The 24,480-nt window shown below is 38.8% G+C and overlaps 2 protein-coding genes across 4 annotated transcripts in view; one reads left to right on the top strand and one right to left on the bottom strand.

Annotated features, from left to right (window-relative positions):
* The window catches only part of kiaa0586 (KIAA0586 ortholog), a 169,165-nt gene extending 152,109 nt beyond the window's left edge, over window positions 1-17,056 (bottom strand). Inside the window, exons 1-10 of the mRNA XM_063007183.1 lie at window positions 16,939-17,056; window positions 13,397-13,684; window positions 13,244-13,305; window positions 12,550-12,616; window positions 12,394-12,463; window positions 11,739-11,928; window positions 10,768-10,977; window positions 10,064-10,223; window positions 9,721-9,885; window positions 2,031-2,154 (exon numbers count right to left, since the gene is read on the bottom strand). Of these exons, the coding sequence (XP_062863253.1) occupies window positions 2,031-2,154; window positions 9,721-9,885; window positions 10,064-10,223; window positions 10,768-10,977; window positions 11,739-11,928; window positions 12,394-12,463; window positions 12,550-12,616; window positions 13,244-13,305; window positions 13,397-13,682 (1,334 nt within the window). The 5' untranslated portion in view covers window positions 13,683-13,684; window positions 16,939-17,056. The remainder of the gene's footprint in view (window positions 1-2,030; window positions 2,155-9,720; window positions 9,886-10,063; window positions 10,224-10,767; window positions 10,978-11,738; window positions 11,929-12,393; window positions 12,464-12,549; window positions 12,617-13,243; window positions 13,306-13,396; window positions 13,685-16,938) is intronic.
* Window positions 9-24,237, top strand: timm9 (translocase of inner mitochondrial membrane 9 homolog). 3 transcript variants are annotated; one of them, XM_063007188.1, is made up of 4 exons: window positions 9-32; window positions 19,776-19,831; window positions 22,971-23,066; window positions 23,194-24,237. In XM_063007188.1, the coding sequence occupies exons 2-4, from the start codon at window positions 19,793-19,795 to the stop codon at window positions 23,326-23,328; spliced, it is 270 nt and encodes an 89-aa protein (XP_062863258.1). In that variant the 5' UTR covers window positions 9-32; window positions 19,776-19,792; the 3' UTR covers window positions 23,329-24,237. The 3 variants fall into 3 exon arrangements, with proteins under 3 accessions (XP_062863258.1, XP_062863259.1, XP_062863257.1); XM_063007189.1 differs by lacking the exon at window positions 9-32 and adding an exon at window positions 16,796-16,819; XM_063007187.1 differs by lacking the exon at window positions 9-32 and adding an exon at window positions 19,088-19,158.
* Window positions 24,238-24,480: the final 243 nt, after the last annotated feature.

Raw genomic sequence — 24,480 nt, forward strand, 5'->3', positions numbered from 1 at the left:
CCATGGGGACTAGAGGCTGCTGGAGCAGCTCGGTGAGTTACTGCCTCCCTTGGGCTCCTTATATGTGTGTATCTAGTACACAGATTGCTTAGTAAACTGCATATGCATGACTTTCCATCACGTTGCCTTTATTTGTAGTGCTATTGGAAAATATTTCACCCTAAGCATCGTGCTGAGGCAGTTGGGTGCTTTGGCGTGAAGTGCATAAGCAACAATCCGTTTGCATGTTATATTTAAAAGCACGCTGAATGTCATGCCATACTATCCAAAATAAAAACACAATCTAGTATTGCTAATTATTTAATGTTTATAGCCTTTCACACTGTTTAAAAAATCATGCAACAAGCTAACCTACGTTAAGTAACAACCACATTCTGCTGAATGTCCATGTTTGGTAAATGTTGGGCCGCAGCTTTTTCTGCTTTTTTTAACGACGTGCTCGTCTGAACCCAGGTCATGCCATGATGCACATAAAGCCATGGGAGAATTGGTGGAATTGCCAAGCAAAAACAGACATTTAAATAACACCAAGAAATTATTCACCCCTGTGTAACACAGGCAGCCCTGCAACATCAGCCAGGAACATCAATATTTTAGTCTGGTGGCAGATTGTCACCCTGACTGTGTGATAGTTTAGACACTAGCACACGCATTGTAGTTATTTATACTCTAGACATGGTGCTGTATCTCTAAACCTCTTATCAGGCAGAGCCACAGCAAATCTCAGACCTCAAAGCCTTGTAACAACTACTTGACAACCAAAAAAGATCAAGGCGTACTGACTATCTCGGACTTTACTCTGCAGTAATCTGACCTAAACCTCATCAAGCATTTATATTTAGGGGCACTTAACAGGGTAAGCCTAGCATCAGTAACATCCTAAAATGCTGATGTGAAATCATGCTGGTCTCATACTTGGATGAACAGATGTTGTAAAGTCCATACCAGCTTGAGTGCATGCTGTCATTACATCAAAGAAATTTAGAAATTCATGTAAATTTTTAAAAGATGTAACTTTTCACTCCATTTTTATGCTCATTATGGTATAAAATAATAATATAATATAATTATCGTATGATATGATTATGAGACCTGGCCGAGCATCAAAACAGAAACAACTGGCTGTGTCTGAGGGTGGGTTTAGACAATGTTTTGCGGTGCACATAGTGTGTCTCAGAATGTGATATGGCTCTCTGTAAGACTCCGTCACTGGTAGTCAGCTACTGCACACGTGTCGGAAATGGGGGTGGGGTGAAGTCGGCTCTCAGAGAAGATGTTGTTAAACCGATTACATAATCACTATCATTATTTTGTGCTAATCACACATATACTCTTTGTGTATAAGCTGTAGCATTTATATATTTAAAAGCTACTTAATATGCTTTGTATCGACAGTTCATATCGGTAGTGCTATACTGTGGGGAATGTTTTCCTGGTACACAATGGGGCTAATAATACCAATCCAACATTGCTTGGCTGCTACACACTGTCTGAGCATGGCCACAATTGACCCATCCTATCATGTCTATTTTCAGCATGTAATGCACCATGTCACAAAGCAAAAGTCATCTAAAATTGGTTCCATGGACAGGACATTGTGTTAAGTGAACCTTAGTGGTCTCCCTGGTCACAAACTCTAAATTAAATGGAACACCTTTGGGATGGCGACAAGATCTGAAGCATGAACATGCACCTGACAGATCTGTACATGATGAAATTACGTCACCAGGGACCAAAACCTCAAATAACTATTCCAACACCTTGTGGAATCCATGCCACAAAGAATGAAGGCTATTCTAAAAAGAAACAAGGGTCCTAGCCAGGTCAGTGAGCATAAATGAGTTGCTTGACACTAATAGAAATAACAATTCAAATGTCAAATATCACCTGCAATTATTAATTTGACAATCACCAGGTCAAATTTGCTGTTGCATCTAAAATATCTATTGAAATAACACAAATGTGCAGTGTGGTTGCAGAAAACATATAAACGCTCTGTATAGTTCTTTCCCTTAAAGATTTATCATTACCTGAAATGCTCTGGTTGGCTGTCATTGACTGTTGCTATGGCAACCCTCTTTACTCCATCGGACCGTGCTGGCCATCTTGTAGATTTCTGGTTGTTAGAGATCTGGTCCCAGAGCCTGCCATTTCCTGCCAAGCAAGAAAAAACACAGCGTCTAAAACACATCTCACTAAGCATTTTACCCAGTCTGAGCACACATACACACTGAATGAACATGGATTCAAACTTGACCAAATGTAAAATGTGTTTCCACTGATCACCGGTTCTAGCAATCAGACCACATGTGTCAATCATTTGTTTTATGCAGATTGCTGTGCGTCTGATGTAGGGTTGCACTAATCTTACACATACGTAGATATCAGGGCAGGTACCGGCTTTAAAAACAGGATCGGCAAGAATTCAGGTTTTAGTATTATATTACATATTATACCTTATATTAGGCTGTACACATGTAATAATATTAAGCAATAAAATATAAATCCTGCCTGTGAACAAAGACAAATTGTGTCATCGCCTGCTGCAATCTTGGCAACAAAAGTGTTTATAGTCAGTTTGGTGGTGGTGAGGTTGTTAAACAATAGAGCTCTGATATCAGCATCATATCAAAAAAGGAGGAAAATAAAACAGGATTAGTGCAGCCATACACGTCAGGCTAGATAAAGGGCAGTGAAAGCTGTTATTATTCTTACTGCCGGCCAGTAGATGACTGTAAATGGTAAAAAAAAAATGCTTTTGTCTAAGGAGAAAAGCCTTAACCCAGATGTTTTTAAAGGCAGCGCAAAATATATCCCCGGTCAGTTTCCAGAGTTCATTAAAGCCCAAAGGGATTTGTAAGAAGAATGTTCCCCTGCAGCACTCTGGAATGCAGATGAAAAAAAAACTAAACTATATAAATACATGGGACAAGGCTTGTTCAGTGCTCCAAAAACATTATCCCAGCTCCCAAGGAGATCCTGACCATAATCCTTTCCTCAAGGTCGAAAGGATGGCTAAAAATGAGACTCCTCCTACAAAAACAACAGCGTCATGCCAGGCTTCGGCACCACACCTCAGCGTCTGACAATCAGTAAGGCCAGACGAGGAAAAGCCAGAAAGGAAACCGGAGGCCTGGAAGCTTAATGATTACTATGTTTAACAATGTGTGGAACATGTCACGCTAATGCTCTTCTCACAAAGACCGTTTCTGTCCTGTACTGTACTGCGTTTCCCTTGTATGAGTGATGAGGCAGGTCAAAAGAAGCAGGGAAATGACCCCTATTCGATAATATTTCGGTTTTAAACAAAACCAATAGAAAAAAAAAAAGTCATTTTTGAGTTTAACACAGACTCCATCGGCTGCTTAAGCTTTTGAAATGGCTGCTGCCGTTACCACACGGATTTCAGCCCCCTTTTCCCAGCAGCTGGGTGAGAACAAACTTGAACAGTGTTTACAGCTGCAAAACATCAGCTGGAATTTGGCAGACACATAGCAACAGCGAGAGGCTGTCTTTTATACTGCCTTTACAATTATTCCAAACACAGACGGGTAAACAATGGAGAGCGATTAGCACAAAGCTGGCACCTCCCCAAGAGGTGGAAGCTCATAGCAAGACCACAGGGTTAAAAGGAACACTATAACAGGCCTGCAAAATGATCCTCCCCAGAGGAAACACAGCTGAATAACACCAGCTAGCACAAAGTTTAGCCATATTACAGGTTTAAGGCAAAATACAATAAACAAAAGCAATCCAATTGACAATTTTTCTCCTGCAAAGCTCTTAAGTAACCAGCTGTGCATGATTGTGCCGAGAAGCTGAAAAGCCTTTTTGTGCAAGTGTGGTGCAATGCACGGCACAGCATCACCCCCCGGGGCGAAACGGCAATGCTAGAGGTCCTGGCAGGTAAGAAAACATGCTAATAATAAAGCCTGCCATTTACCTTACAAAGGGCATCTCAGTGGAGAGTAAAAAAGTCCCTCTGGCACCTACCGGGAGACATGGAAGCTGAGAATTTAAAAAAAGGCCCTCCACCCTTTTTTTCATTCACAATGTTAAAGAGGTGCATGGATTTAGTGTAAAAAGGAGACATTCAGATTTGGATCCGATCAGGGCTGGAAATGCCAAAGGGATCCCCCAAAACGAGCTGGAATTTGTGGCAGTAGATGACCTGCTCAGCCTGCTGCTGCCAGGAGAAACAAACAGTAGCAAATATCGCTCAGGCTAGATTTTTTTTTTTAGCAGTGTCTGGTGTGCCTTTTATTACCAAAGCGATGTTTAGTTGGAGTCCTGAGTGAATGAAATCTTTTGTTTTTTCCTCTTCTGCCTGGCTTCCTTATTTCATACACATGAAAACAACACAAAGCAGTCCTGCAAATTGGATCAGCAAAAGTGTTATGTGACAGCTTCCAGTACAGCTCTGTTTATAAAAAGACATAAATCTCCTCCTGGAGAAAAATTTCTACATACAGTGTTTATGTCACTGCACTGCCCGGCCCTACCAGCCGCTACACTGAAATCCTCACAGTAACCATGCCAGCACTGAACCAGTTCCTGTAATGCCGAGTTATTTAAAACATAATTCATTTTTTTAGGCAGTGTATGATAAAAAGTTTATTACTTTGTTTCTGATGCTCCTGTGCATAGTAGTGAATCAAACTAAAGACATTTTCATTATCAGCACATCTGGGCATCCCTAGTGTTGATCACACAATAAGTGTGATCGAATATTACATGGTTACGCTCCCGACACATGTATTTGTAGGTGTGTAAATTCACAGTGGGAGATTAATAAACAAGCAAAAATAACGGATTATGAAAGATGACGTTATACTTTCCAGATAATGTATCTTTATTTCATTAAAATACAGCTATTGTCAGGTGGCACAGTGGCTCAGTGGGTCAGTGGGTAGCACAGTCGCCTCACAGCAAAAAGGTCCTGGGTTCAATCACCAGGTGGGGCAGTCCGGATCCTTTCTGTGTGGAGTTTGCATGTTCTCCCCATGTCTGTGTGGGTTTCCTCCGGGTGCTCTGGTTTCCTCCCACAGTCCAAAGACATTCAAGTGAGGTGAATTGAGATACTAAATTGTCCATGACTTGTGAACTGATGAGTCTTGTGTAACGAGTAACCACCGTTTCTGTCATGAATGTAACCAAAGTGTGTAAAACATGACATTAAAATCCTAATAAATAAATAAATAAAATACAGCTATTTTATTGCTGTCACTACTTTCTCTCTTTCTTTCAGCTGCTTCTTTATTTAAGGGTCACCACAGTGGATCATTTTTGGTCTGATTACCCTATCCTGATGCAAACCCTCCTTATTTTGTCTGGACCTGGAACCAGCATAAGAGTGCACTGACACAGGCACCTCCCAAAGGCAAGGCTTGACATACTATTTAGCAAACTCCACTTCAGTCTTGCCACTCTGGGATAAGGGCGTGATTCATGGAGTTCTTTTATGGTTTGCTTTATTTATTATGATTTTAACGTAATGTTTTACACACTCTGTTTACATTCTTGACAGAACAGGTAATCGCTGATTACACAAGATTCATCAGTTCACAAGTTTATTGTAAAACACAGTTATGGACAATTTTGTATCTCCAATTCACCTCACTTGTATGTTTTTGGACTTCGGAAGGAAACCGGAGCTCCTGGAGGAAAGCCAGGCAGACAACTCCACACAGAAAGGACCCGGAACACTCCACCTGGGAATCAAACCCAGGACCTTCTTGCTTCTCTGTGGGTGAGGCAACTGTGCTACACACCGAGCCACCATGCTGTCTCTTTGGTTGCTTTCTTACATCCCTGATCAAGAATCTTCCTGCCCAGATGCCCAGCTTGGCTAGGCAGACAGCTTTACATAGGTTGTGACAAGCTGCTTTCATTTTAAAACGACCGAAGTCTTTGTAGTCCTGGAAACACTCGAAGTTGGTTGAACAGTTTCCTTGTCACAATCTGATCACTGAGATCCACACAGTTTCTTGGGCTTGTTTTCTGGTGTACAATGCAGTGTAAATTGTGGGCCCTTAAAGACTTAGGTATGTTCAATCATTTCAGATTGCAACAGGTGGACTGCAATTGAGTTCTTGACACATTTGCAGGATAATTAAAGCAAACAGGATGCACCTTACCACAATCTGGAGTGCCACAGTATATGTTCTGAATACTTTTGTGAATAAGAGATTTCAGTTTTGATTTTTAATAAATTTTGGAAAACAATGTTTTCACTGCATCATTATGGGTGATTGAGTGTAAATGAAAGGGTAAAATAGCAATTATATCCATTCAAAATCAAATCCCCAACACAATAAAGTGTGAAAAAGTAATTAAACCAGTGCAACAGTTGTAATTTCCCACCATGTGATTTCCCAAGTTGGTGGCAATGCTTAATAACATATAGATATTAAAAGATCCTTGAGATGCACTTCAGTTATTATATGCCTGCCTCACCCATCATTCCCGTATAATAACTCAAGCAGCACAGATTTAATGTGGCTCTTGGTGGTGTATGAGAAACAAAAGGCAGCGGGACTAAAAATAGCCCCGTCCCCTAACAGAGAGCAGTCTGACAGCCGGGGCCGATGAGCGAGCGACCCAGCCGCTGAAATAGCAGGGTTGCCAAGACAACCAGGCAGATGCAGACCAGTCACAAAATGGAGTCACTACCAACAGACATCTTATGCTGAATTTCTCTCCTGACTCAACATGCACACACACACGTACGCGTAAGCGTACTGACTACAGTCAAAGAGATTACACAAGCCTACCTACAAGTGATGCCACAACAGCTGCTCAAATAATCATTAGTTAATCAAACAGAGTTACAAAAGAGTTACAAAATCATCATCTAAAAACGTTAAATAGAAGACTAATATTTTTTCTAATCTAATTTTGCCAGGCCTCCACACTGGCCAGAGAGAGATCAGACCATCACATGTTCCCTCCAACATGTGTTCAGTTGCTGGCTGCATTTATTTTGTTCTGTTTAATGTACACACATATGTGACATCTCGGACAGTCACAGAACCGAGTATTTGAACCATTCAGTGTGTAATTAAAGATTTTTTTTACAATGTAGCAAGCAAATCACGTTTGTTCAATTAGTTCTCTGCAAACCCACACAATCCCAACTGCTAGAAAAAAACAACACCCGCTGCTTCTAAAAATCAATCCAGTGCTAGAATGAGAGTGTGGAGGCTGTGAAGACAGGAATATTGGATTCAGACAGAGAATTGTTCCAGCCTTCAACCAGACAAGCATGTGGGAGACACAGCCGATGACTCGTGCTCCCTGAGCATGCAACTGGCATCCTTGTTACCTCCATATTGAATAGAACTGGAGGTGGTAAAAGAAATGGACATTTGCTAAGAATATAGCCTGACAGAATGCCTGTGGGTTGAGAAGCTGCCATGAATCCTTCACTAGTCTCATTCCAGTGGACCTGAGACGTGCAGGTTTGACAGGGCTTGTTTAAAGCCTAAAACTGAAAGCATACAGGCGGTGTCCTGTGGTCAGCCTGCAGTAGCATGTCTTAGACGTTTTGAGTAAACACTCAAGGCTTTCAAAGGAAGCTGCCATGAAGCTAAACAACGGGGCTGAGATGAGCTGCACCAACTGTCCGTATTTACACAGCTGCTAAGCAGCCCTAGTTCAACACAAATGTTTTACCCTTAATTAGGTTTACTTCAGAGGAGACAACCACACACCTTCAATCAAACAAAGCTGTTCCAGATCAGCTCCAGGGGCTATTTTTAGTAGCTTATTTTATGGGTTAATAAGCAATTTGTGACAAACTGAAGAGCATGACTTCCTTTTTTGTCCAAACACAAGCAGAAATATTTCCAACACAAGTATATTGGAAACTATTAATAATAATAATAATAATAATAATAAACTAGCTTTTTCACACAATGGGCATGTTATTGTTTGTGTTTTGTTTAAAACATGACTCACATGTAAAAAAGAGCACTAAAACAATTTATATATTTAATACATAATGAATAAATTGAGTGTTTATGACTGTTTTAGACCTAACAAAAATGTATTTTCTAGACAATAACCAAGACAGTCATAAAGATACTGAAATGCATGAATCACTTATGAATGGTTATTACTTTTGCTTACAGTAAAAGCAATAGTAAATCTCAGACTGCAGGTTCTGTGCTCGTTTTTTCAGGGATTAGAATTTGGAGGTGGTGCTACTGCCATCAAGTGGCGCTACAGCACATTTAAGTTTGCGGCAGAACGTGGTAATAACCCGCTAATGTAACCACTGCATTTTAACCGTTCTGTTACAGCACAGTGACACGCAATAGCTGCAACAGTGATCCAGCATGGCTTCATTATGTAACAGTGATCATACTGTAATCCTACACACAGTATTTTCAGTGTTTAAGTTGTTGGATAGTTTACGTTTTGATTTCAGTTTAAATGTAGTTGAACGTTATTAGGGTAATTATTGTGGTTTACTGTGTTTTTTCAGTGATTTTGAACTATTTATATACATTTAAATTACATATATATGTTTTAGTTTTAGAAAGGTTAGCTGTAGAAACAGCTGTGTGGTGTATTTGTCAGGTTTAACAAACCTGGAATTAGCAAACCAGGTTTAGAATCTCAGTTACACTTGGATTCACTGGCTGGTTAATCTGATCACAATGAGGCTTCTCACGACATTACACTATTGTATAATTACACTTTATTTTAGCCAATTGGCTTCTATTAAGATGATTTGTTTGTTTTATTTTATCGCCGTATCAGCACATTGAGGCTATTTATACGGCGGTACATAGATTGCGTAGTCATTTAAAACTAATTATAGAAGATGTTTTAGATTTAAATGCATCAAAAAAGTAGTATTTTCCCTGGTGCTGTTGTCTTAAGCAGGTTTTGTATACTGTTTTCATTAAAGAATTTCAGTCTTTCTGTCTTTTAAGATGATCGCAATAAATTATATTCAACAAGCAAACATTAAATACTAAATGTTTCATTATCTTATCGATTGTTCTTGTATAGTTCTTTGGTATATTACCAATTTATTTTGGGTGGCGCAATGGTCTATTGCTCTGACCCATCACCACTGAAATCCAGGTTTGAAACTCAACAGTGCTATTAGCCAGCCAGGCATCTACACAAACATAATTGGCTATGTTTGAGTGGGGAGCCTTGCAATGGACTGGTTCCCTGTTCAGATTATTCTTGCCATTTGCCCTGTGTTTCTCTGTGAAACCAAACCCACTGCAACCCTGACCAGGATAAATTGGTTGATGAAAATTTAATGACATTTATGTGTATGATCATTATCATACACAGGGCAGTTGTAGCCTAGAGGTTAAGGTACTGGACTAGTAATTAAAAGGTCACTGGTTCAAGCCTCACCACTGCTAGGTTGCTGCTGTTGGGTCCTTGAGCAAGGCCCTTAACTTAGCTTTAGCTTTGGATAAAGCCGTCTGTTAAATGCCGAAAATGTAAATGTAAATATTTTTCCACAAGTGTTGAAAGTGAAGGAGGAAGAGGATGGTCAGCAAAAGATGGATTAATAACCATAAAGAATCCTGAAGACCCAGACAGGATATTGTGGAGAAATACTTTCCATATGGAACTACACTACACTAACAGTACATTAGTTTGAGTTAACTACAACAACCCTTTCCCTTTGGAATAATTAGCCACTTACTCATCGTTCAAAACCAAAGATTGAAAAACCCAAATTACCGTGGTATTTCTTGGGAGCTTTGTGTGCCTTGGTGCTGCTCTGCTGGCTGCTGTGGGCTGTACAATTCCAACAGGTGGGCTTGGGAATGACTCTACGGGGTGCTGGTGTCTCCAGTGGACATTTTTCTCTTCCTCTTGGTGTATCTTTCCTCTGTTCTTGAACACCTTGTTGATGGAAATGTAAAAAAAAAAAAAAACAGAACGGCCAGTTAGGTTATTAAATAGCTGACACATACACAACTTACACAAGACGTATAGGAGACAATCACTTGGTTCACACCGTGTTCCCTAAGATTTGAACTTCTTTTGATTGAAAAGTGTCTTTGCAATCATACAATTATACCTGTAGAACCAGCATCTCCAGCAGCTTTGTCCACAACAGTGAGCTTAACACCTGGTTTCTGTACAGACTCAGTCGGAATGGAGTCGCCATGAAGTGTGGATTGTCTCGGTGGGTTGCTGTGTGATGTCACAACATTCAGTGCAGACCCCAGGAGACGATTCTAATTAAAAAAAAAATAATACACAAAGCAAAAATAATTAACATGCCACTCGAGTAGGGTGGCAGTCTAATATGCTAACCTGTGCTAGCTTGGTAAGAGCACCAGAGAAATAGAGAATGGCATAGTCCTATATGTACATGATAAACCTATATGTAAGAATCTGCCACATATACGCCAGCCCACCATTTCTGGGATCTCAAACTCTCAAGTTCAAATCTGATATCAGCCGGCCAGGTGTTTACACAGACACATGACTGGCTGTGTGTCTGTGAGGGGCAGGACAATGGCCAAATAGGCTTCCTCATAACTGCTGCACTTGTGGCCTCTGCAGGCTGATCAATGGCACCAACGCAATGAGATGTGATATAAAAGGATAGGTGCGTGACTCTGTGTGCACAAAACAGATCCCCATATGAACTCGCCTCATGCAGGTAAAATGATGGGCTGGATACGATTCGATTGGGAGATAACAATCTATATAGAAACACAAATAAACAAGTTAAGCCTAAGAAGTTTAGGTGGGAGATTATGGGCAAGACTGCACCTGCAGATCAAGTTGCTGGCCTTGGATTCTTTCCAGATGCTGAAGTCTCTGCTGGGTCAGCACAGTCAGCTGCTCCTCCAGCTGTGCCACTCTGTCTGGGGCACCTCCCAACCTGCTTTCTGATGCTCTGTTCATTCTGCCCTCAGCCTCCTGGAGGCGCCGTAACTCAGATGCCACCTGAGCCACTCGAGCCTCTATCTCACTTTGAGCCTGGTAATCATAAAACAGATACAGAAACAATTACTACACTCTCTTCACAATTTTTACTCTCTACAATTTGGGGATGAGCTCTCGGTGCAGGTCACAAGCAAGAATAAAAAAGAGCATCAGGTGTAAACGCCGAGCCAAATCAGGCATACGGACCAAAATGATCTGCTGTGGTGACTAATATATACAGGAGCAGCCAAAAGGAGGGGGAAAAAGTATCTGGATTGTCACCTTACATTTCCTGACTTCTTTTCTCATCTAATATTAGATCCTGGTGGCTTTTAAGTTTAGTGGGGCTGGGTAAAATGTATTACCTTCATCCCTTTAAATAAACACAAATCATATTGCGTTTTATCTTAATTTATTATATCCTGTTTTGTTCACTTATCTAAAATCATTTAGTAGGGTTGCACAAGAGCCCACAATGTGGTTCATACTGTTCTGGGTTTAATTTCCTATTTTGGTTGCTGTGTGTAAGGTCTGTTACATAAAATGATTTAAAGGTGCAGAATGTGCAGAAAGTTAAGATTAATTGAGAGAGTATTATGTGTGATTTACTGTGTTGCTCTGCAATGAACCAGCATCCTGTCCAGGATGTGTTCCTGCCTTAAGCCCAATGTTTTAAGGTGGCACCCTTAACCTTAGCCATAATGAAGCAGTTGGTTTAAAAAAGAATTCAAGGTGACAAATATGCAGGAACAGATTGTAAGTACATGTTGTAGTTGGTAGATAGAGAATATAATCTGTATTCTAATGTACGTTACCTTAATCAGTGGAGCTGTGGCAGCAATGGCAGCAGCTGTAATAGCTGCCACATTTGTAGCAGTGCCAGCGTCTCCTGATAGTGAAGCAGTGTTCGGCTGCACATCAGGAACTTGCAATTGGCTGCTCTGTGAAAGCCCTGAATCCAGCAAATGAACCTTCACCTCTCGTCTTGCTGCTACACTGTGAGATCTATTTGGTGAAGTGAAAAAACATTGCTGAACTGCTTTGTACACACATCATTTTATTTTCAGTTACTGACACTCAGAAGTGAGCTCTTTTGTGACAATGCAAGAATAAGTTTGATGCTTGGGTGCTCAGTGTAGTGCAAAAAGGCCATTGTTTCCAAGGGGCACTCAGGTGGTGCAGCGGTCTAGACAACTAGCCCGTCACTGCACAGACCTGATTCAAGTCACTGACAAACACAACTCGCTATGTCTGAGGGAAGGAAGGACAGGCTGGGGTTCAGATACATGCCGCTACACCAGCGCTTTGGAAAAAATCATCTGCTAAATGCAGCAAATGTAAATATACAAACTAAAATGTATCAAAATTATTATTACAAATCTATACGTACAATTCTACATCAAAAACTACTCATATTTATCAATGTAATAATCACAATTACTTACAGATGAGAATGTGAGTAAAGCATACCTCTGCTTTAGCGCAGCAGCAACAGCACCTCTCCCGTGACCAGAGTATCTCGATATGAACACATCTTGATCTGAAATGTTTATAATAGGTTAGAAAATCAAACCATGTGACAAACACCGTGCTTACATGTCTCAGATAAACTGCAATTGAAATTACCTTTTTGTTTACTGTCCAGTGTTCGGATACCTGGTGTTTTGACTTCATTTCTGCCTCCTCTAGAAACCTGAAACAGCCAGCATTGCTCCTTTGTAGTCATGTTATTTAATCCATATAAACCATGCAAAACTAGACTATACACAGTAACACAAAAACAACACTCTAGCGCTTTTCAACCTAATCTGACACAGCTAAAGTGCACATACAGTTGCCACAGACCAAAAAATAAATACATTTCAACACAACACGCTTATAAAAGTCTACAAGGAGATGTTTAGACACTCCATGAAAGTATGGACTTTGTGGAAGCCGTACAGCCGTGAGATGGTGAATTAATGTTTAAAAGAAGAATAACTACATAACAGCATAAACATTACTTCATGGCTGTGACATACTAAGAGCTTTAGTAGGTCTAGTTTGGAGATACTGGTGGTAATAAAGTCACACATTTAAATGTTTATTGATGGAATCCTTAATCGCTCATAGCTCTTCATTTTAAGTGTTGTGTTTTGAGTAAACAGGAATTCAATTTTTCTTTTTCTCAGTGGACAAAAACAGGTCAATATGATTGACTGTGGAAACTGTCCATACACACAGTAGATAAAGATTAGGTTATAAAAAGCTGGAGTGCCCCTAACTACACAGTTCACTAATAAAAGTAGTGCTTAAATATCATGCTGATTGTGCAGCTTACATCACTTCTCCTGGAAAACCCAAGATCTTGATCGGATTTCATATGATGTTGCTTTTCTGATCCTATAAAAGAAAGACATTGTATGTGTTTTGCTTGATCCACAGACATAAATCTCAGAATTTACAGAAGAGCTACAAAAAGTAAAACATTTACCTGTAGATAAATTTACATGAAGTACAGGTGGAACCACTTGCTTTGTTATTCCTTGTTCAGAGGTTTCAAACAAACATGGACTATGCGCAGAATCTGACAGTCTCCTGACATGAATATTAACATTACTGCGGCAGGATAACGCTGACTCCATGCCTTTATGCTCGTCTGTCTGTCTGTCCTGCTCCAAAGCCACCTTAGTTGAGCGTATTAAAACATCTGCTGCATCAGAACTGGAGGTGGACTCATCCAAGTTGGTTGTATTTAGTGCAGATGGGCCAGAGTGCATTGCTAAAGATATAACAATAGAATGTTAGTTATATGTTCCTTTTAGTGTCAGACATAGAAAATGTGTCTTATAAAAATGCTTGCCAAAGTTTGTTTGTTTATTAGGATTTTAACGTCATGTTTCACACTTTGGTTACATTCATGACAGGAACGGTAGGTTCATCAGTTCACAAGGTTATATCGAACACAGTCTTGGACAATTTTGTATCTCCAATTTACCTCGCTTGCATGTCTTTGGACTGTGTGAGGAAACCAGAGCTCCCGGAGGAAACCCACGCAGGCACGGGGAGAACATGCAAACTCCACACAGAAAGGACCCGGACCGCCCCACCTGGGGATCGAACCCAGGACCTTCTTACTGTGAGGCGACAGTGCAGTAATACATGTATACTTTCTACTAGTAGCTTACTCATCTTTGTCAGGTAGGTTAACACTTGATTTGTAATTTCAATCTTAGGAATCTTAGAAGTGTGATACCAGCACATTGAAAAATATGGATACATTTACCCCCAGTAAACATTTGGGGGGGGAAAGGCAAAGAAAACAGGCTCACAGAAAACAGGGAAACTAGGGGCAGACATGGCCTAGCGTTAAGGTAACAGACTAGTAATCAGAAGATCGCTGGTTCAAGCCCTACCAATGCCAAGTTGCCACTGTTGGGCCCTTGAGCAAGTCCCTTAACCTTCAATTGCTTAGACTGTATACTGTAAGTCGCTTTGGTCTGCTAAATGTCGAAAATGTAAATGTAAACAAATACAGGACCAGTGATGTCTTCACGTATGCATCAAGCAAGGGAAGAGCTAACTATATTCACCAGGATTCCATTCACTAAAAAATTGTGAACTTTAGTTTATTTTACATTTATGGCATTTATCAGACACTTCTATCCAAAGCAACTTTAAATTGTGACTGAATGCAATGCAAGCAGTTAAGGTTTTATGGTCTTGGGTGGTGGTGGTGGTGGGGGGCATGAACCAGCAACCTTCAGATCACCAGTCTAGTCTACAACCCCTGGCAAAAATTATGGAATCACCACTCTTGGAAGATGTTCTTTCAATTGTTTAATTTTGTAGAAAAAAAATAAATCACAGACATGCCACAAAACTATCATTTCTCAAAATGTCAACCCTCTGGCATTAAGAAACAATAAAAAAAGAAACGAATATAATAGTTGTGGTCAGTCACAATTGCTTTTTTTTAGATCAAGTAGAGGAAAAAAATATGGAATCACTCAAATCTGAGAAAAAAATTATGAAATCATTAGAAAACACTGCACCATTATTACTTTGTTGCACCACCTCTGGCTTTTATAATGGTTTAAACTCTCTGAGGCATGGAGTTAACTAATGACAAACAGTATTCTTCATCAATCTGCCTTCAACTGTCTCTTGCTGTTGCCAGATCAGCTTTGCAGGTTGGAACCTTGTCATTGACCATTTTCTTTAATTTCCACCAGAGATTTTCAAATGGATTGAGATCCGGACTATTTGCAGGCCATGCCATTGACATTATATGTTTTCTTGAAGGAAAGTTATCACGTCCTTTGCCCTATGGCAAGATGCATTATCATCTTGAAAAATGAAGTCATCATCACCAAACATCCTTTCAACTGATGGAATAAGAAAAGCGTCTAAAATTTCAATGTGGACTTTGGCATTTATTGAAGACCATCTCCCCTGTGCCTTTACCTGACATGCAGACCCATATCATCAACAACTGTGGAAATTAACATGTTTTCTTTAGGCAGTTATCTTCATAAATTTCATTGGACAGACACCAAACAAAAGTTCCAGCATCATCACCTTGCCCAATGCAGATTCGCGATTCATCACTGAAGATCACTTTTATCCAGTCACCCACAGTCCACGATTGCTTTTCTTTAGCCTACTTTAACCTTGTTCTTTTCTTTTTAGGTGTTAATGGTGGCTTTTGTTTGGCTTTTCTGTATGTAAATCCCATTTCTTTTAGGTGATTTCTTACAGTTCAGTCACAGACATTGACTCCACTTTCCGGCCACTTGTTTCTCATTTGTTTTGTTGTGCATTTTCTGTTTTCAAGACATATTGCTTTAAGTTTTCTATCTTGATGCTTTGATGTCTTACTTGGTCTACCAGTATGCTTCCCTTTTACAACCTTCCCATTTTGTTTGTACTTGGTCCAGATTTTAAACACAGCTTACTGGGAACAACCAACATCTTTTGCGACATTCCACAATGATTTATCTTCTTGAAGGAGTTTTATAATCCTCTCATTTGTTTCAACTGACATATCTTGTGTTGGAACCATGATTCATGACAATCTGCTTTGTGCAACAGCTCTCCGAGGTGTAAGCACTCTTTTTAAACTGAAGAATAATTAGCAAATCTAATCTGCTGCAGATGTTTTGTTTTTAAACTGCAAATTACAGAGTGATTCCATAATTTTTTCCTCAGATTTGAGTGATTCCATATTTTTTTCCTCTACTTGATCTAAAAAAAGCAATTGTGACTGACCACAACTATTATATTTGTTTCTTTTTTTTTATTGTTTCTTAATGCCAGAAGGTTGACATTTTGAAAAATGATAGTTTTGTGGCATGTCTGTGATTTTTTTTTTTTCTACAAAATTAAACAATTGACAGAACATCTTCCAAGAGTGGTGATTCCATAATTTTTGCCAGGGGTTGTAGTACCGTCAACACTGAGCTACCACTGCATATGTCCTCGTTAGTGTTTTTTTTGGGGGGGAATGTAATTAGGTTTTAATCCCTGGCATTAACAAATAATTACATTGGATTGTTGCATTTTAACAGCATTAATGTTCACAGCATGTATAGACCTAGAGGTATATGGTTAATCATACATTTTTTTTATTTTACACATTAATGATTTTACAGAGCTTTAGTTTATATGCTTAAGGAATACAAATTGTTTACATTAAAATAGTTCAAGCAAAGATTCCAATGCACACATTATTAAACTTTTACTAAGAACTTTTAGGTTAGCTAGGTTTTGTGTCTGTATACAATATTACTTTATAAGTTCTCACATAAACTCGATACAACATGACCTTATAAATAGAGCTTCTTTATCAAGTATTAAAATAAAAATGAGAAACATTAAGTTTAGAACAAATACACAGTTTGACTCTTTATATGAGGTAAGGTGTTTTGTGAGTATGTAACATGTCTGGTGAGGAGAATTACCAGGTTGGCTAGCTTGCTAACAATAACATGTTGTGGTAGATAATTAGATAGTTAGTAGAATGTTTAAACTTACCCAATTTTCACAGTAAAAAGCTACAAGTTACACAGTCAGTAACATTTATACTCTGCTTTAATTCAGGTTTGTCCAGGATTTGTTTTGAATTTGGCGCCACAGCCCGCTGCTCCTCAGCGTCTGTTTAAACTAGTACATGAAGTAAACACGCTAGTGCTAGCACAGAGAGAGAGCTAAGTGTGTCCAGCTGTATAATAGAACAGAACATAATTCAGTATTAGTACAACTACAGTATTCCAGTCTGTAGCTCTGTTAAACTGCTCTGTACTGCTCCATCCACAACAACTGTTACTGACAACAATGTTCAACACAACTGAAATTAAACACCACAACAGCTCTGCCACTGCAGCGATTTCATAATAAAAGTACACAGTCACACCTTTGGTCTGTTAGCTTAAGAATAGCTTTTCTGTATAAACAGTTAAAGAATGAAACACATCATTATGATCCAGCAACATTTCTCTTAAGATGGCCATTTAACAACGCAAAAGTCATTCGTGTGGATTAATAACCACCGCTTCGTTTGCATAACTCATATAATTCTTATAAATATTTGTTAGACGGGACGGTTGTGGCCTAGCGGATAAGGTGCTGGACTAGTAATCCAAAGGTCGCTGGTTCAAGCCCCACCACTGCCAGGTTGCCACTGTTGGACCCTTGAGCAAGGCCCTTAACCCTCAATTAGTTAGACAATATAGTCACAGTACTGCAAGTCTGCTAAATGCTGAAAATGTAAATCTAAATGTTAGAAAAATGGACCACTGAAATTCTGCTGTCTGCAGCTCCCAAGAAATACTGTAGCAGCATAAGATAAGAGGTGTATATTTTCCCTAAATGGCAGAGTAGAGCTTTGGGACATCAACTGAAAGGTTGAGAGTTCGAATCCCAGCTCTGCCACGCAGCCACTGTTGGACCCTTGAGCAAGATCCTCTCTGCTCTAGGGGCGCCGTTCAATGGCTGACCCTGCGCTCTGACCCTGCATTCTGACCCCAGCTTCCAAACAAGCTGGGATACGCAAAGAAAGATTTTCGTTGTACTGTACAGTATGTATATCATCTCTCTCTCTCTCTCTCTCTCTCTCTCTCTCTCAAGTTCAAGTTCAGTTCAAGTTCAGTGGTGCTTTATTGGCATGACTGTAATTAGATACACTGTTGCCAAAGTGGTAAACAATAAACAGTAAACAGAAAAAATGAATAAATAAATAAATAAATAAATAAATAAATAAATAAATAAATAAATAAATAAATAAATAAATAAATAAATAAATAAAACAGATTAGAATACAACTCTAGAATTTAAGTTCTTTACAGGATTATTAATGATCAATAAAGAAGATCAAAGAAAAATAAATAAAATAAATCAAAATAAAAAAAAAAACACTAATATCAATAAAAATCAATAATAATTTGTGGTCGGCCTCACTGGTTGTCCCTCAGATTGTGACAAGCTGCTACAAATTGTGCAGCGTGTGTGATCAGTCCGCTCTTCTCTCCCAGTATGTAGGGCAGTTTGTGTGTGTGATACTGCTGTGTAACTCAGTGTACCAATGTACACACTCTCTCTCTCTCTCTCTCTCTCTCTCTCTCTCTCTCTCTCTCTCTTTTTCTCTTTCTCTCTTCTGCTTGCTTCACTGTGAAGAATATGATCATGCTCAGTCATAATCTATCAGCTTTAAACTTATAAAAGTTGTGTGTCTGTTGGGTGAATTATATTTAACTACCTGGGCAAATATTATCTAGTCATTTAGGTTGCAGTTTAGGTTTTCATTCCTTGCTTGGCAAGAAAGTATTGTTCAGTTTTTAAAAGGAGCAGTCAAACCAGTTCCATCTCTGTATATCAAGTTGTTGTTAACAAGAAAGGAATTAACAAGGAATTAGGAGGTCGTGCATTAAGATAAATGAAGTATAAAACTTTTACCCTAACAAAACAATTTGTAAGTGCTTGATATTTGGACAATCTTAGACAATTGTTGGATAGAGTAGTAAGTGTTTCAATTACTTGGTCACAAAAACCATGACTTACCTACATATCCATCACAAAGGTATGTAGCGTTTGCAACCATATTTTTTATTCCTCAATATGTTTACAACATAAGACTGTTATTTTAAAAAGCACTGTGTTTCTTGCGCAATCGCAGTGGTAGATTCTTCACACTTACCGTCACATGTCCTTCAGAGACCTGCAAGCTATACTGTGTCTCATCCTCAGATCACCTAACAGGTACATTATTAGTACTGATACTGATACTAATGATGTGCTGTGTCTCATATAAACGAATATTAATGATATTCTCAATCAGATGATGTATAATGGGTAGTTGTGTGTTGTACATGTGAGCTGCCGCTGCTGCTTAGCTTTTATGCTACATACAGGAGCTCCTCATCAGACAGCTGGATGTGTTCTATACATGATCATTTTAGTTCAATGGAATCAGAGTACAATATTTCTTCTCATGTTTTTATAGTGAACGATTTATTTGATTTATGTCCTGAATGTTGTAAAGAACTGTCTGATGTACAAAACACAGTGATGTACAACATGGATGTGAAGTGAATAGCTTATTAGGGTCATCTAGCATAAAATATAAATACAATGTGTTTTTCTTTTTATTATAGAAGTTGCAGTGCACAGCCAAAGCTTTGATTAATTGCACTGTTTTCCTTCAATGCATTTATAAGAAAAGGAAACAGCTAAAACAGGACCGATTGTGTTAATCTAATTGGTGATATGAACCAGACTGCATAACCCGTTTCAAATTGAATGTTTGTTTTTGTTTTTGTCGTGTCTGTTTACATGTCATGTAAGCAATATTATCCATGCCTATTTCTGATCTGCAGATTTAAAGTGGTGGACTATGGCTGCTCAGGTGTCAGAATCGGATCAGATTAAACAGGTACTGTACGATAATGCTGGTTTAAGTCATAAATGTCTTCTACACAGCATGAGAAAATAACAAGAAAACATCAGATCCTTTTTCTGCAAATATAATGTTTCTTATTTAACCATTTGGCAGGTATGATAGTCAGTGTGTTTCTCTGACCACTGTGTGGCACTGTAGACCATTGTGATTTATTTATTCATTTATTTATTAGGATTTTAACGTCATGTTTTACACACTTGTTTACATTAATCACAGAAATGGTAGTTACTCATTACACAAGATTCATCAGTTTACATGTTTAATGTCAAACACAGTCATGGACAATTTTGTATCTTCAATTCACCTCACTTGCATGTCTTTGGACTGTGGGAGGAAACCCATGCAGACACGGAAAGGACCCAGACCGCCCCACCTGGGGATAGAACCCAGGACCTTCTTGCTGTGAGGCAACAGTGCTACCCACTTAGCCACCGTGCCGCCCCATTATGGTTTAAACTGGGTCTCAGTAAACTGTGGGATTTATAGATCCATGGAGCTCGATATACCCAAAGTAAAGAAACTGGAAATTAATCATCATTTACGACCTCTGTGGGTTCAAACTACTAAGTTGGAAAATACAAACGCTTTTAAAAAGCTTTCTTTGAGTTGGGTCTGTTCAAGCACCACAGCTTTATTAACCCATTTGCAGTGATCACGTTGTAGATGTAACAATCTATTCTGCCTGTGATCTAAAGAAAAAAAACTGCAGCACACTTACTGAAAAGTTGAGAATTGATACTTTGTTGACGGTGTGAACGGCCATGTTGATATGGCGTCATTTGCATAACTCAGGCTAACAGACGGCTGTTGGACTTTGCTAGTAAATATTACAAGTTGAGGAAGCATTATATCTGGAAGTTGGAAATTATAAGTTAATGACGAATTAAGTAGTTATAAACAAAAAGTGGAGGTGTGTGGTGGGAGTCTGAACAGTGAAACTGAGTTTTTATGTAGCTTTAATTACATGTTCTAGAAAAGGATTTAGTGAAAAACAAGGACATGTGAGGTTTGTAAAAAGTTGAGAAGACATAATATATCTATTCTGAAGAAGGCGCTTCAGGAGCCTCCGGACAAGGACTACCAGATTGAGGAACAGCTTTTTCCCCAGAGCTGTCTCCATATTGAACTCTGTCCCCCGTTAAACCCCCACCCCCCCCCACCCCCCGCACTACAAACATTATCATTTTTATCCTTTTTCCGCTTTGTATTTCAATGGTACATATTTCATTTGTACATAAATCTCATATATACTGTATACATCTGTTTATTATGTTATGTTATGTTTTTACATACTCATTGCTTGATCGTGTCCATAGCACCTTAATCACTTTAACCTGCATAGCACCTTAATATTAATCTGTACCTTAATATGTATATTGTTTTTCAGCTACATATCTTGTTTATAGTATAGTTTATAGATCCTGTTTATACCACTGCTATTTACCCACTGTAAATAATGTATATCATAAATACTGTTTATTCTGCACTTTCTGCTTATTGCACTTCTGGTTAGATGCTAAACTGCATTTCGTTGCATTGTACTTGTACATGTGTAATGACAATAAAGTTGAATCTAATCTAATATAGTTTAATTTGAAAGTAAACAAACAAGTCTGTTGTTTTTTAAAAATACGTTCCCTGAAGGTCAGTGTTCCATATGGTGCTTTATTCCATTTAATTAACCTTCATCATTAAAGCATCGTATTCATTGTATCTGGGTAAATTAAATTAGTCAATCTTACCGCAATTACAGGAGTGTCTATGAACAGTAGCAGTGAAAAAAAATTTCAAGAAGTGTTTGTGTAAAGGAAAAGATTCATCTGTGCTGTGTTCATTCAGTTAGTAAACTAACCAGTAAATATCTGTATTTGTTTGACTGAATTTGACTGGATAAAACCTAACAAATCGAGAAATACTCATTAGGCATTACACCAGTGATTGAAACCATTATTCCAGCTGCTGCTATGCATGATTTCTCAGCTCCTCTCATGTACATTGTTTGGATGGTGGACCAGCCTTAGCAAAGCCATAATGCATCCATAATAGTAACTGTATATGTTATAATGGGAAGTGCAGTTGCTACAGAAGAGCTGCTGATATTTGTAAACACTGTATACATTTACTATTTTATTGATTTGTTTCCTGCTAAGTGTGTAGACAGTAGACAGTGAATTATGTCCATACACATTTCGTGTTAATCCTTCTCTAGTTTCTTATTGGTTAGCACCCCTCTCACTGCTGTTCTGAAATGGTCCAACACCTAAAGATTTTCTGTGGTTTTGCAGTAGTGCTTTTTTCATTGATGGCTGTGTAGAAGTGGGCTTATTGTGTTTGGCATCAAATAGACTACTATATAGGCAGTAACTGTATACTTGGCATCATAGTCCAGAGTTTTTTTTTTTGTAAATTTAGAGTGAGTCTATTCCACCTCCCTATTCTGATCTAGCATGGTGTAAATGTGTAGTCTAACACACAGCAAGCACATTAAATCTATGTTTTCTTTATTTAATAGATCAGTTATGGTTTTGATGTCCTATTTGCATGTACATCAGCTGATCCTGCCGTGCAAATCACCTACACTTACATAATACAGGAAAACATTGTGCTTGTACTATTGGTTGTAGCCTAGCAGTTAAGGCACTGGACTAGTAATCGAAAGGTCACGGGTTTAAGCCCCACCACTGCCAGGTTGCCACTGGTAACCCCTTGAGCAAGGCCCTTGTATAATAATAAACATACCATGGATAAACTGCATTTCTGAACGGTTTGTGTTTAGGGGCAAGCCGAACCTAGTGGTTAAGATACTGGAATAGTAATCAGAATGTTGCTGGTTCAAGCCCCACCACTGCCACAACATTGCTGCCGTAGGGCCCTTGAGCAGGGCCCTTAACCCTTAATCGCTCACACTGTATACTGCCACAGAACTGTAAGTCGCTTTGGATAAAGGCATCTGCAAATCCCTAAAATGTAAATGTAAAATTAAAAGATGGCATAAGTGAATGTGTATATTTCTTTTTAAAAAGACTTTATCTACACATAAAACATTCAGCAGTGCTTTTCATGACTCTCACTAGTGTTGCTATAAAACAATGTGCCATGTTTTATTTTGCAGTTCAAGGAATTTCTTGGCACCTACAACAAACTGACTGAAAACTGCTTCATGGACTGTGTGAAAGACTTCACCACCAGAGAGGTCAAAGCCGAGGAGGTGTGAACATATTTTTAATTAATCACTTATATTTCAAATAAATGACCAAAGTATACTTGTATTCCCCTGACCATCTTTATCAGTTATATAATTAGCAATAAATACTCTTTTCTTTTCTTTTTTTAAGACAACATGCTCTGAAAGCTGTCTACAAAAGTACCTGAAAATGACCCAGCGGATCTCCATGCGCTTCCAGGAGTATCACATCCAGCAGAATGAGGCTTTGGCAGCTAAAGCTGGATTACTAGCTCAGCCTCGATAGTAACCCCTATGTTGTACAGACTCTGATCTCCTCAGGCTGTAGTTCCACCGCACCTGCTTCATACTGAACTGATGAGGCAGAGGAAGACGTCCTACTGTTTGTTTCAGCTCCAGCAACGGATGAAGGTTTTTTAAGCGACCCACATTTTGTCCATGATTTTTATTGCGACCCAGGCAACACAAACAATTCATCACGAACAATGCAATTAATAAAAATGGTGGCAATCTGGTCCCACTGTGTAATGTAAAGCCTCCACATGGGGGCATACAAGCTCATTTTGTGTTTATGTGCCTGTTAAAGTTCATTTATTTAATTATTGTTTTTCTCTGCAACCCATTTTTTTGGCTTGCGACCCAGGGCTTAAAAAACCCTGATGTACCGTATGTAGACATCCTTCATATTAATGAGTTCGGCCATTTCAATCACACCTGTTACTAACTGGTGTAGAAAAATCATCAATTCTATAAAATAAAATAAATGTCGTTGATCTGGGGGCCATTTAAACGAAGGCTTTTTCCTGTTCCAGCATGACTGTGCCTATGTTCACAATGTGAGGTCCATATAGACATGGTTTTACAAGTTTGGTGTGGCTTGCACAGAGCTGTGACCTCAGCTCCACTGATCACCTTTGGGATAGATTTGAATGTCAGACAAAATCAGTGCCTGACATTACAAATGCTACTTTTACTGAATGGGCACAAATTTAATCAAACACAACCACACTCGAAAACCCTGTAAACAGCCTTATCAATACGTACAGGATGCTATATTCACAAAGCATGGGTGGATATCTTTGTATTAATGCCTATGGTTTTGGTATAGGATGTCTAACGAATGTTTATGGTCATGTGTCCACATGCTTTTGGCTACATATAGAATGAGGTCTATGTATTTCTCCCTTTAATGACACTAAGCAGTACGTCTGAACTTCTTATATTAGACAGTAAAGACTGTTTGGCTTATGCAGTTAGTTTTGTACTTCTGCACATCTGGGAATCCAACTGGGATTTTTTTTACTTCATAGCAGTGGCTCTTAACTGGTTTTACTCCACCAAAGTTCACCATAAAGTTATAAACCTACAACAATAGTTTATAAACTAAAAATAACATAAAATGTCATGTAAACATTTAATTAATGGCATTAGCCAACTT

This window comes from Trichomycterus rosablanca, chromosome 13, assembly GCF_030014385.1.
Source record: "Trichomycterus rosablanca isolate fTriRos1 chromosome 13, fTriRos1.hap1, whole genome shotgun sequence".
NCBI classification, from domain to species: Eukaryota; Metazoa; Chordata; class Actinopteri; order Siluriformes; family Trichomycteridae; genus Trichomycterus; species Trichomycterus rosablanca.

Coding starts and splice junctions, on each gene's coding strand:
- timm9 (XM_063007188.1), top strand. CDS start 19,793: ATGGCTGCTCAGGTGTCAGAATCGGATCAGATTAAACAG. Junction 19,832..22,970: donor AATCGGATCAGATTAAACAG/GTACTGTACGAT, acceptor TTTATTTTGCAG/TTCAAGGAATTTCTTGGCAC. Junction 23,067..23,193: donor GAGAGGTCAAAGCCGAGGAG/GTGTGAACATAT, acceptor TCTTTTTTTAAG/ACAACATGCTCTGAAAGCTG.